We start from the raw sequence: 14,243 nt of genomic DNA, 5'->3' as shown, positions 1-14,243 counted from the left end.
AGTTTCTCAAATCAGCATTGATACAATGGTAAATATATATCGTTCAACATTTTGGAAGCTTTTTTACGTTTGATGTTCTGTGATTATAAGCGGATAGAAATGATCATCAAAAACCTCCTAAAACTCAATGCCTTACCCTGATTTTATGATAGACAACAAGTTTACTAATGAAAAAACAATAAAGTATTGTGAACAAGTTTTGCCTTAGAAAGATGCGGCAGGGACAGTACTACCGCAAAGCTATACCATGCATTGGCTATAAGCTTGACCATTTTCTGTTTTCTTATACAAAGAAAAGTTCACGGAATGTTTAAAATGCTTTCAAGCATTAAGTCTATTCATTAGAGCGAAACAACAGATATTTGTTAGTCTATTCATTAGAGCAAAACAACAGATATTGAACAAAGGGTGCCCATAAGAAGAGAGAGCTTGAGTACTTAAGAATGCAGATTTCAATCTTCCTCCAAAACTATAGCAGAGGACAAGCACCTTTTCCCAACCTGTGCCTTCCTTGTAACATTCAATCTGCAATCACAAAGAGGAGTATTGATAAATGGAACCACATATGTAATGGAAGCTACACATAGCAAGACAATAAAATAAATAATATTATGTACCCGTGTCTAGTACTTCATTATCAGATTGAGCCCCTCCAATGACATAAATGGACTCCTTTAGAGCAGCAGCAGTTACATAACCCCTTGAGTAGTTCATTGGTTCCCCAATCATCCATGTTCCCTGATGGGGATCATATATCTCAACGCTTGACATCATTTGAGACCCATCAGAGCCACCAAGTGCATGTCTAAAGAGAAACCATGAAGCTAAAAGTGAATAACAAGAAGAAAAATGCGACATGTCATGGACCATTCCTCCCTCGCCCCTCTCCCCCCCCCCCCAAGTGATTCTTCAGACAATACACATCTCCTACTCTGGAAGACATAACACAGGACCAAAGATATAGAATCCAAAGAAGCAAGAAGAGGTCAACATACAACTTTCCCCCCAAAGGAACCAACGCGTAAGATGGTCTTTTTGTGCTCATACTCTCAATTTTTGTCCAAGCATGTTCTCTGGGGTCAAACCTTTCAGCAGTCCTGAGGTGATAGCTAATAAGAAAGATGCTACAGGAGAAACAAAGCAGAAAACTGAAAAACAAGACTCAACTACTTTCACATGTGAAGATAATCTTCCGATTGAATGAAATAAAAGAAGTTGCAGATTTCTATCAGAACAACTTTAGCACTAAAAAAGACAGCGGTTTGGAAAACTACAAGCAACTCTCATTTCTCAGGTAATGAAGCCCAAATGTCAAGCACATTTGGGGCATACATTATAAAGAAATTAGAAAACAGCAATTCAGTAATAACTTACGCCAAATATTTGTCTCCATCAAATCCACCAACAGCATATAATGCACCATTGAGTTCTGTTGCTGCAAGAGAAAATTGCTGCATGAATGGTAGACAATCATGTCAGAGGAGAGATTATATGAGCACTTTGAACAAGTAAGTCTAAAGTTGTTCATATGCTTTTTGTCCCTTCCAAAATATCACTATCGAAGTGTAAGCAAGGAATATAATTAACCTTCTGCCACATGGATCGTGAAGGAATCCATCGACCTACTTGAGGATCATACATTTCAACTTCTGCAAAGTATTCAGTTCCATTTCCACCACCCATTGTAAATATCTTGTCCTTCAAAGTAGCTCCAGATAAGTTACTGTTTCTCTTTTTCAAATGAGGATGCAGAGTCCACATATCATTGGCTGGGTTATATGATGCAACTTCACAAGAATCGAGTGGCATTAGTATCAGCAACTAAAGAGAAAGGGGGAGGAAGGTATGTGAAGGGAGGGACTACTGGCATTACCTGTATCGTCCCACAACTTCTTAAATTTTCCACCAAATACATAAACTTCTCTACTCAGATTTACAACTGCAAAATACGACCAAAATGAAGTCATTGGTTTAAGTGGCTTTAAAACATCACTCAAAAGTGAGTACAAGTCCAAGGCCGATAGCCAGTTATTACCATCTGATCCTCCAGCTAGGATGATTGACTCATCACGCAATATATCGTCTGACTCAACCACATTTTCACTATCATGTGTACAAGTGGGATTTGTGGACTCCAACATCAAACATCTACCTTTTAGCAGGTTAATTTCTTCTTGTGCATTAGCCTGAATTCCATGTGAAGACAAGGAAATTAAAAAGGGGAAAATTATTGAAATCCTTGAAATCGGCGTAAGGATACAATCATCAACTATCACTGATGTTCAACTCTTTGTATAGTAAATAGCAACTAATGTTCAATAATACTTTTCCCTGTCAGGTTACATATCCGAAATTATATGATAATAATCATATTATTTCCTCTTTTAGTAATCATACTAGCATTTTTTTTGTAATATCATCTTGAAACTCTATAGCTTATTATCATGATTTCATCTACTTTAAAGAAGAAGCAGAATCTCAAGCTCCTTAAGTGGTTTTAGCATAGAATATATATGTCACCATACGACCAAGATTATACAGAGAAAAGGTTTACCAGCTTCTTCTCCAGGCCAGTCACTTTTTGGGTGTGCTGTTCCTTAAACGCATTCAGTTCTTTCACTTCTTTCAGCAGCTGCACCAACAGAGATATTGAAGTCATATAAGAACATCTAGAGCGAAAATGGTTGACGAAAATTGGCACGTATTACAAGAAGATGATGAACCTGAGCTACAAAAGGAGGATAACTAGCCAAGTCACAATCGCCTTCTTCATTCTTCTCTTCTCCAGGAGGCTGTGGTTCCACAAAACCTGCTTGATCAATGCTTACATCATTATAACTTATCCTTTCATTGGTGTTTTCCTCTGCATGCCTGTTTCTGGAGAGCACTGAGCGTTCACGATTAAGAGCTATTTCTTTAAGTTTCATATATATAAAATTCTTCTCATCCAATGCAGCTTGAGAATCAATGGAACTGGATGCCTTATTTTTCAAGTTTTGTGGTTCAGAACATCTATTTTCTGCTATCTTGTTATTTGCAGGTGAAGTTTGGATTATACTTCTCCGAAGTGCTGAATAATGTGTGGTGCTACTCGGAGCATATGCAAGAGATGAAAGTTGTGAGATCAATTTACTAGATTGAGTATGATCTAGCTCAAACCAGAAATGATGCTGCTCAAAATAGTTATCCTTAATTATTGGTCTAAACATATCTTCTGGCAGTGGTACACAATGCAGACGGACACGTATCTGAACCTTCAAAAGAAAAAGTGAAGTTTCAGTAGAATAATCCTTCCTATAATATAACACCGATGTGTTAGTTGACTGATTCAAAGATATAATGCTGTTAGTGGCAGTACTTTTAGTTATGTTTCCTGTTTACTAGAATAATCTATAGGCTTTGTTTCTTTCCAAGTTCTATTTAAAGACTTTTAGCGTTGTCTTCTGAAGTAATAGAAAAAGATCAAGTTTCTCTCTGTTAACATCTTATTCGAGTAGTCGTTCATATCTTTTGCCAACAAGGCATGCATCAACATAAGCAGATAAAGCCAAAAAGAAAACAATGATATGAAACCTGTGCAGGAAATCGTGTTCTTTCATCACCATCTTTTTTCCAAGCATATGGATTGATTTGCATTTGACCAGAGCTTGCAGCCTCAAAGATTCCATGGAGCTTCTTATCGTTGTAGTTGAACAAGAACACTGGCAAACCAGGATTTACATTTTTCACATATATAAAGTGTGCGCTAGGCAAACCTGTCAAAGATTTCAAAATGTATATAATTAACAACGAGGCATTGTCCTAATTTTTTTTTTTTATAAAAGGACAATATATTAGGGACGAATAACTGACCTACTAGTTGCTTTTCGAGACACTCTCTTATTGTATCATTCTTGCACCCAAATATAACACCGCCTAGTTGATCTCTTGGCAGATTTCTAAAGGTTCTTTTCTTTTCCCACATCCTGAAAAATCCATATGAACAGAACTAAATCATCATCAGAACTGTAAACGAAAAAATAGAGCTACTACTATAATCAAACAACACCAAAGCACGGGAATTAAACCATCAAAACAATTAGTACCAACGAGACCTCAAATATAAATTCCAACAAAGCATGTCCAAATTCACATCAACAACTAAATGCATATGATACAGATAGAAATGAATCAAAATCCGAAGACTTAAATACCAAAATCAAACAAGGAAAAACTTTCACATAGACTAAAATCGCTCAGTAAAAAGTACAGAGGAATCACATCAAATGCTTAAATCCAAGGATTTATAACATAGCAAGACAGTCACAGTAGCAAAAATCGACGTAATGTATGATTTCCTTGCTCAACAAGAGAGTATTGTTGCTACCAAATTATGATCAGACAGTTATCTGAACCAAATATACCTATAAAAATCGAAGTTCAATTACATCGAAAGCGAATTTACAATGAGAACTGGAGAAGAAAAGGAAAATTACCTGAGAGTTTTCACTTTTAACTAAAAGAGGCGCGAAATTTCACTACCAAGTACTTAATGGAACAAACTAACACACCCAACTGACCAACTGTACCCTCTTTTTTCTTTTAAACTTTCTTATGTGATATTTCATTTATTTTGAAAATATCCTAAAATATTCTACGATTATATTTCACATTTTGATATTATATGGAATTTACTTTTAAGAATTCAAATTTATTTGATTATTTTAAATTTCAAAATTTAAATGATTTTTCTTTTTATTTAATTGCGAATACTTTCTTCTATGCCAAACACACCCTAAAACTAAATAAATAGTCAAAATTTCAACTTTGAGTTCTTGGTGAATTCAGTTAGATCAATTAGCTATGATATGCTTAGAGGATACTAACATATGGTAAGTAAACATATGATATGACATGGGATTTTTAGGATGGACATTCGATATTTGGTTTGGTATTTCTAGAATTCAATTATAATAATTAAAATTATAACTGGCTCCATAGGTAACGTCTTTACAACGTCCACGAAAATGGACAAAATGGGCTTTACCTGCTTCTGGCTAGTTTGACCTTGAAAATGAGTCGTTTTGGCTATCAAGGTCAACTGGCTCCATAGCTAACGTCTTAACGGACGTCCACGAAAAAATTGGGCAAAAAAGACGTCATAATTTTGAATCACCAAAATTCCATGAACTATAGCACACGAAAATCGGCAAAGTGGGGGATTTACCTACTCCGGAGCTTTTTTGACATTCAAAATGGGTCGTTTTAGCCGTCAGGGTCAACTAGCTCCATACTAACGTCTTAACGAACATCCACAAAAAATTTAGGCAAGAAAGACATTGGAATTCTGGATCACCAAAAAAATCGTGAACTATAGCACATGAAAATCGATAAAATAAGGGGGTTACCTGCTGCGAAGATCGTTTGATATTCAAAATGGGCAGTTTTTGCCATTGGGGCTAACTGGTTCCATAGGTAACGCTTTAATGGACCTCCACAAAAATTTTGAGCAAAAATGACATTGAAATTCTGAATCACCAAAAATCTGTGGACTATTATACACGAAAATTGACAAAATAGGATTTACCTGCTTTGGAGCTCATTTGACCTTGATAATGCACCGTTTTAGCCATCAGGGCCAACTGGCTCCATAACTAACATCTAAATAGACGTCCACAAAAAATTTGGGCAAAAAAGACGTCGTAATTCTGGATCACCAAAAATCCATGGATTATACCACACAAAAATTGGCTAAATGTAGGATTTACCTACTCCGGGGCTCATTTGACCTTCAAAATGGGTCATTTTGGCTGTCATGACCAACTGGCTCCATAACTAACGTCTTAACAAATGTCCACAAAAATTTGGGCAAAAAAGACATCAAAATTCTGGATCACCGAAAAAATTATGGACTAAGCACACGAAAATTGGCAAAATAGGGGTTTAACTGCTTCGAGACTCGTTTGACCTTCAAAATAGATCGTTTTGGCCATCAGGGTCAACTGGCCCATAGATAATGTCTTAACTGACGTCCACGAAAAATATGAGCAAAAATAACGTCATAATTTTGGATCACCAAAAATATATAGACTATAGTATACGAAAATTGGTAAAATGGAGTTCACCTATTTCGGGGCTCGTTTAACATTGAAAATGGGATGTTTAAGACTTCAGGGACAACTGGCTTCATAGCTAACATCTTAAAGGACGTCCACGAAAAATTTGAGCAAAAAAAGTTAGAATTCAGGATCACTAAAAAAGATTATGGACTATAGTACACAAAAATTGATAAAATTAAGGGTTTGCTTGCTTTGAAGCTCGTTTGACCTTCAAAATGGGTTGTTTTGGCCGTCAAGACCACCTGACTCAATAGATTACGTCTTAACAGACATTCACAAAAAAATTTGGCAAAATAGATGTCGAAATTCTAAATCATTAAAAATACATGAAGTATATAGTACACAAAAATCAGTAAAATAGGATTTACCTGCTTCGCGGCTCGTTTGACCTTTAAAATGGATCGTTTTTACCGTCAAAGCAATTGGATTCATAGCTAACGTCTTAACAGACGTCCATGAAATTTTTGGGCAAAAAAATACCGAAATTCTGAATCACCGAAAATCCATTGACTATAACACACAAAAATCGATAAAATTGAGGGTTTACCTTCTTCGGGGCTCGTTTGACCTCTAAAATGAGCCGTTTTGGCTGTCAGGTCCAACTGGATCCATAACTTATGTCTTAAAAGACGTCTACGAAAAAATTGAGCCAAAAAGACGTCAGAATTCTAGATCACCAAAAATTCATGGACTATAATGCATAGTATAATAAAGAGTTTACCTGCTTGAGGCTCGTTTGATATACATTATGGGTAATTTTGGCCGTCAGAACCAACTGGATCCATAGCTAACGTCTTAGCGGACGTTCAAAAAAAATTTGGGCAAAAAAGACGTCAAAACTCTAAATCACCAAAATGATTGTGGACTTTGAACACGAAAATCGACAAATAAGGATTACCTGAAATGGGGCTTGTTTGACCTTCTAAATGGGTCGTTTTAGCCATCAGGGCCAACTGAATCCATAGACAATGTCTTAACGGACGTCTACGAAAAATTTAGACAAAAATGACGTCAAAATTCTAGATAACCAAAATTTCACGAACTATAGTACACAAAAATTGGGAAAATAGGGTTTACTTGTTTTGGACCTTGTTTGACCTTGAAAATAGGTCATTCTGGCTGTCGGGGTCAACTAACTCCATGGCTAACGTCTTAACAGATGTCCACGAAACATTTGGGCAAAAAAATGTGAAAATGCTGGATCACCGAAAATTCATGTACTATATCACATGAAAATTGACAAATTAGGGGGTTTATCTGCTCCTGGGTTCGTTGACCTTTCAAAATGGGTTGTTTGGCCGTCAGGGCCTACTGCTCTATAAGTAACGTCTTAATGGATGTCTCCAAAAATTTGGACAAAAAAAGACGACAGAATTCTGATCACCAACAAAGATCGTGGACTATAGCACAAGAAAATCGACAAAATGAGGGGCTTACCTGCTCCGGGCTCGTTTGACCTTCAAAATGGGTCGTCTCGGCCGCCTAGGCCCACTAGCTCCATAAATAACGTCTTAACGGACGTCCACGAAAAATTTGGGTAGAAATAATATCGAAATTCGGGGTCACCAAAAATCCATAGACTAGTACACGAAAATTGGCAAAATGGGGTTTATCTACTTCGGGCTCGTTTGACCTTGAAAATGGGTTGTATTGGTCGTGAGGGCTAACTGGCTCTATATCTAATGTCTTAACGGCCGTCCATAAAAAGTTGGGCGACGTCAAAATTCTGGATCACCAAAAATTGATAGATTATTGCACACGAAAATCAGAAAAATAGGGGATTTACGTGCTACGAGACTCGTTTGACCTTCAAAATGGGTCGTTTTGGCTGTCAGGACCAACTAGCTCTATAGATACGTCTTAACGGACGTTCAGAAAAAATTGGATAAATAAGACGTCAGAATTCTTGATCACAAAAAAAATTATGGACTATAGCACATGAAAATCGGCAAAATAAGAGATTTTCCTGCTCTGTGCTCGTTTGAGCTTCAAATAGATCTGTTTTGTCCGTCAGGCCCAACTGGCTCCATATATAACGTTATAACAGACGTCTACGAATAATTTAGGCAAAAATAATGTCGGAATTTCAGATCACAAAAAATTCATGTAGTATAGCACACGGAAATTGATAAAATAGGGGGATTTACCTGCTCGGGGGCTCGTTTGACTTCAAAATGGATTGTGCGTCCGTTTTGGATAACTGGGTCCATAGCTAACGTCTTAACGGACGTCCATAAAAAATTTGGACAAAAAAGACATCGGAATTCTAGATCACCAAAAAAGATCGTGGGCTATAACACACAAAAATCGGTAAATTGAAGGATTTACCTGCTCCGGGGCTCATTTGACCTTCTGAATGAGCCGTTTTGGCTGTCAGGGTCAACTGACTCCATTTATAACGTCTTAACGGACATCCACAAAAAAATTGAGCAAAAATGACGTCGAAATTTCAAATCACCAAAAATTCATGCACTGTAGTATATGAAAATTAGGGGTGGGCATTCGGTATTTCGGTTCGGTTCGGGTTTTTTTTTTCGGTTTTCGGTTTTTGTAAATTGCGTATCGAATACCGAACCGAAATATTTCGATTCGGTTCGGTTTTTGTTAATTCGGTTCGGTTTTATTAATTCGGTTCGATTTTTTATTTTGGTTTTTTAATGGGCCTGCACCTGGCTGCTGCCTGCTGCTGTCGCCGGCGGCTGGCTGCTGCTGTCGCGGGCGGCTGGCTGNATTTTTTTATTATAGGTCAAACAATATTTTAATAAAAAAATTACTTTAGAATCCTACCTTTTCATCACAACCATTAGGTGGTCATATATACGTAGGTCTCATATTTAAGCATCAATTTCAAAATTATTCTCTTCAATCGGATTGATGGATTTTGAAGTATATTGCAAAGAGCACTAAAAAGATCTCAAGAACACACAATGAATTATATGATTTCAAATTAATTAAAATAGGGGATAAGAGAGACATTTATATTCTTATAATAATTATTATTATATTTAATGCATGACTTGTACCTTGCCTCTCTCAATTTATTACTATTAAATATTTTACTTATAACATAAAAGAACATAAATGGTGCTTTGCACCAATATTTGATCTGTATTCTATTTCATGCCCGGGGAAAAAAGTAAAAAAGGTTTCCTAATCAAGAAGGGGTGGGCATTCGGTATTTCGGTTCGGTTCGATTTTTTTTTTCGGTTTTTTCGGTTTTTGTAAATTGCGTACCGAAAACCGAACCGAAATATTTCGATTCGGTTCGGTTTTTGTTAATTCGGTTCGGTTTTTATTAATTCGGTTCGGTTTTTTAATGGGCTGGTTGCTGCTGTCGCGGGCAGCTGGCTGCTGCTGTCGCTGGCGGCTGGCTGCTGCTGCTGCTGTGCTGGGCGGCTGCTGCTGCTGCTGCGGCGCTGCCTGCTGTGCTGGGCGGCTGCTGCTGCTGCTTTGCTGGGCGGCTGGCTGCTGCTGCGGACGACGGCTGGCGGCGCTGCTGCTGGTGGACGGTGGACGCCGGCTGGAGTAGAAGAGGAAGAGGAGAAAAGAAGAGGAAGAAGAGTTGTTGAACAACTTGAACTGCTGAAGAGGAGAGGAGAAAAGAAGAGGAAGAAGAGTTGTTGAAGTGCTGAAGAGGAGAGGATGAGGGAGTGAGGAAGAGTCAAAAATCAAAATGATAGGGTATTAGGGACTTAGGGTTTCTTATTTTTTTTAAAAAATTTATTTAATATTAATAATTATTAAATATAATATAATTTATAAATTATAATATAATATTTCGGTTTAAACCGAAATACCGAATTCCAAAGTAATATGTACCGAAAACCGAACCGAAATATCGAAAATACAAAAAATTAAACCGAATACCGAATCGAAAACCGAAATACCGGAACCGAAATTTCGGTTCGGTTCGGTGTTTCGGTTTTCCGGTGTTTATGCCCACCCCTAATGAAAATTGGCAAAATGGGGTTTACCTGCTTCGGGGCTTGTTGACAGTGAAAATTGGTCGTTTTGGCCGTTAGGGCAACTGGCTACATAGATAACGTCTTAACGGACGACCACAAAAAATTTGGGCAAAAAAGACATCGAAATTCTGGATCACTAAAAATCTATGGACTGTAGCACACGAAAATCAAAAAAATGGTGGGTTTTCCTATTTCGTGGCTCGTTTGACCTTCAAAATGAGTCGTTTTGGCCGTGAGGGCCAACTGACTCCATAGCTAATGTCATAATGGACGTCCACAACAACTTGAGCAAAAAAGACGTCGAAATTATGGATCACCAAAAAAGATCATGGACTATAACACACGAAAATCGGCAAAATGAAGGGTTTACCTGCTTTGGGGCTCGTTTGACCTACAAAATGGACCATTTTGGCCGTCGGGCTAACTGACTCCATAGATAACGTCTTAACGGACGTCCATAAAAAATTTGAACAAAAAATATTGGCGATCGATCAACGATGTGATTTTCAATTAATGAGATTCTCAACATTTCTAACCTAATTCATTATTGATGAAATTCGACTCCCAGCCATAACAAAATGTGAATAAATATTTTCCTTTTAGATAAATCATCCAAACCTACATGATTTGAGGGGATAACAACACTTTTGATCGCGAAGTAATTGATAAATTCTCCTTTAAGTCCTTGTGATATATCAATGTATTTATTCTTTAATCACTTTAAATGAATGTTATTAATCCCTGTATGTAGAAAATATGTTATATTTGACTATATATACGCACTATATTGTCGTTAAATATTGGTGTAACCATGTAAAATTGACATAATGCATGGATAATTAAGTAGTTCAACAATTAATAATTATTTTATATTTGTGAATATTCACAAATAATGGAATTAAAGTGCACAATTCAGTATTCACATTGAAGGTTAAAATGTCGTTAGTGACATACTATAGGGACTAAAAATCAAAATTTAGTAACAACTGAGGGATCAAAAATACTATTAATCCTAATGTGAGAGACATACTATAGGGACTAAAAATCAAAATTTAGTAACAACTGAGGAATCAAAAATACTATTAATCCCTATGTGAGAGGTAAGAATTGTACTCTATGTGAAATATATCTTATTTTTTCATGTGTAAAATGGAACTATTTGACCATCTTGTAAAACGTTACGATATACCTTAACAAAATTACATTTGAAAATTGAAGCACCCACCATAACTTAACCATTTGGCTAGCTAGTGAAAAGTGCAACGTCTTAACAATGATTAGTAAATTCTTTTTATCTTTTTTACCTTTTTGGGGTCTCTCTTTTATTTTATAACTAGTATCTGAAACGTGCGTTGCACGTTTGTCCTTTAATATTTTTATTTTAAATATTTCTTTATAAAGTTCAATTATATAATAAGAAATGCAAAAATTAACAATTTTAGTTATGATTTAATCTCTAATGGTATGAATATGTCTTTGAATAGCTAATTATTTTTCCAGATCAAATAACTTATTTATTGAAGTAGTTTACAATGAATTTCTACTCGAAAAAAATAATAAACGGATGTAAAAATCTTTGACGAAAGTAGCAAAGACATGAAGAAGAAATAAATGCAATTCTAGTTATTGCTGAAATCACAAATATAAGAATCTTTTTTTTTTGTGCTTATATGAATTACATTCTTTTTTAAAAAAATATACAATAGTATTTTTTAAAATGAAAATAGAAAAAATTGACGAACATTATTCTCATTTTCGAATATCTTTTGATCTTTGTTTCCATAAGATGAAAATTAATTATATGAACCAAAAGATTAATTTAAAAAATTGGGATAAATAGTTCTAATTTAAAAAAAATAATTTCGTTTTCATCAAACACTATATCGCTAAACATACTAAGATTGAGGCTTAAACCACACATACATATATAAAAAAGGATAGATATACCTGGAAAAAAAGAATCTCTAGCAGAATGAGAATGAATGAAAGATGAGAGAAAGAAAACTTATTGTATACCTATATAGAGTTTTGTAATGTAAAGAATATGAAAAGGTGGAGAAAATTATATAAACATTGATCAACAATAACTAAGAAAAATATGACATGAAACGTTTTTGGATTGTAATCAAGGAGATTATGACTATCTATCTTCAATCTTAACTATTGAATTTAGTTAAAGCATTAAGTTCGATTGGAATGAGTTTAACTGCAGAAACTCAAAGGATCAATAATTAAAGATCAAAAAAAAAACTGTTTTGCTATCATTATTCATTTAATTTTCCAATTTTTTAAATGACATTTTCTAATTTAATAAAAAAGTGAAGGGCATTTTAGTAATCCAACTTTGACCTCAAAACCTTCCCACTTATAATAATATATGATATGATATGCCTCTAGTTTTAGTTGTTTTTGGCAACTAAAAGAATAATCTTAAAAACCATAAAAATAAAAGAGAAAAAAATGTATTTTTTTGCTATGTTGTTGTAAAATATAGTGGAGATTAGAGAATGCAGATAGCATGAGAAATTTTCTTACAAGTGTACAATTTTGAATAACTGATTTGCAGCTCACAAGGATGATGAGGGGAATGCATACATCACCATGGAATATTTCTAGCTAAGATCGCGCTTTTTTAATTTCTAACTCTTGACATTCTTCCTAAAAGATAGTTATAATTGTCGATGTATTAATTTTATTTTATTGGTATAGTAATATTTCACGGTTATTATAAGAAAAAGGTTTGATTTACATTTCAATTATAGGTGCAATCAATTTGTTATTAATATATGACATAAAGAAATAGTAGAACAATATTGATCAATCAATCTATTAGCCATTGAAGAAAACATAATGTTATGACAACTATTTCACTAGTTACTTTAATATTAGTCGTCAATCTGAACATGATAGAATAAACGAACACCAAGCACTAGCCTTACAAGGTCGGATTTGTGGGGATAAGTTTGTGAAGAAGCAAAAACTTATCCTCACCCTGACCAGAAGCGGCTAGGTTTCCTCATCTTTTAAACTTCCCCCGATCTTCAACCCGAGCTGTTATCATGATTCATCACAATGTCATGTTCCTTTCTAGTTAATTAGCTAGATTATATAGCAAGTAACAATAACATTTTTCAACTCTTCAAGGTGTCAATTCCTGATTTTGTCATCTTTTTTTTTTACTACTATACAAACCAAAATACATACACGTATTTCATTCAAATTTGTAGCTTACAACTTTTTTTTCCTTTTCAATTTTACTCATTACTGCTTCATTACAATGGACTCAAAAATTCACTGTAGATTTTCTTCTGCTAAGGTAACGAGCATGTCTCGAAGAACTCTTTTTATGATCATCATTAAGTCCAGTTGCAACATTTGGATCTTTTACTTCCTTGACTTGATAATTTAGCAGTGTATCAAGACCATCATCTATCTTGGAGTTTGGTGAGCAGTTTTTGCTGGTTGCTATCTCTGAGTAATTTAAGCTCAGCTCGGTTACTTCTGACAACGATTTCGTTAGCAGAGGCTTCTGGCGTTTCAAGAACAAACATACAACAGCACAATCATCTACCTTGGCACACGGGTACTTGTATTTCCAGGCTCGAACTGCATGATGCACCACGAGTCTTGCTGCAATAGATCGTTTCCTTGCTGAAGCTACTATCCGGATCACTTCATTGTTGCTTAAAACATCCCACAACTATACACCAAAAACAAGACAATGTGCATTAGCTGCCTTTTAAATCTTTTTACTCGAATTATATGCATTATGCAAGAAAAAAATGTTATGTTTTAAATATTAGACTGCGACTAGTATGAACTCATTTACTCTAAATTATAGATCCACCTCTAGTCCTCTATTGTTGGCAAAATGTGTAATCCGAAGCTTCCTCGTGAGACGTTGATGTCAATTCCATTTTGGCATTTGAGGGAGCAGTTTAGTGATACTACTATATGTTGGGAATTAAACACACAACACACACAAATAATCTAGAGAAAAGAGAAACGGAACACAAACGGGACACACAAGAATTTAACGTGGTTCGGTTTCCCTACTCCACGACTGTAACAGGAGGATTTTTATTTCACTTGTGCTACTTTTTTGAATTACAAATACAAGGATCATATTTATAGGAAAACCAAATAGTTAACCTAGGGTTTCAGTAATGGGTCGGGCCGG

At 35.4% G+C, this 14,243-nt stretch overlaps 2 protein-coding genes across 2 annotated transcripts in view; both read right to left on the bottom strand.

Annotated features, from left to right (window-relative positions):
- Positions 1–309: 309 nt before the first annotated feature.
- LOC107001590 lies at positions 310–3,964 on the bottom strand. The gene is made up of 9 exons (XM_027912082.1): positions 3,853–3,964; positions 3,574–3,755; positions 2,724–3,254; positions 2,555–2,632; positions 1,874–2,186; positions 1,588–1,787; positions 1,375–1,451; positions 618–805; positions 310–524 (listed from the first exon to the last, which is right to left on the bottom strand). Exons 1-9 carry the CDS (start codon positions 3,962–3,964, stop codon positions 322–324), a joined length of 1,884 nt encoding a protein of 627 aa, XP_027767883.1. The 3' UTR covers positions 310–321.
- An 8,952-nt stretch (positions 3,965–12,916) lies between these two features.
- LOC107001858 (probable protein phosphatase 2C 65) overlaps positions 12,917–14,243 on the bottom strand; it is a 7,608-nt gene continuing 6,281 nt past the window's right edge. Inside the window, exon 5 of the mRNA XM_015199817.2 lies at positions 12,917–13,763. Within this exon, the coding sequence (XP_015055303.1) occupies positions 13,347–13,763 (417 nt within the window). The 3' untranslated portion in view covers positions 12,917–13,346. The remainder of the gene's footprint in view (positions 13,764–14,243) is intronic.

The sequence above is a fragment of the Solanum pennellii genome, chromosome 10 (genome assembly GCF_001406875.1).
Source record: "Solanum pennellii chromosome 10, SPENNV200".
Classification (NCBI taxonomy): Eukaryota; Viridiplantae; Streptophyta; class Magnoliopsida; order Solanales; family Solanaceae; genus Solanum; species Solanum pennellii.
This window is presented reverse-complemented; position numbering and strand designations above follow the sequence as displayed.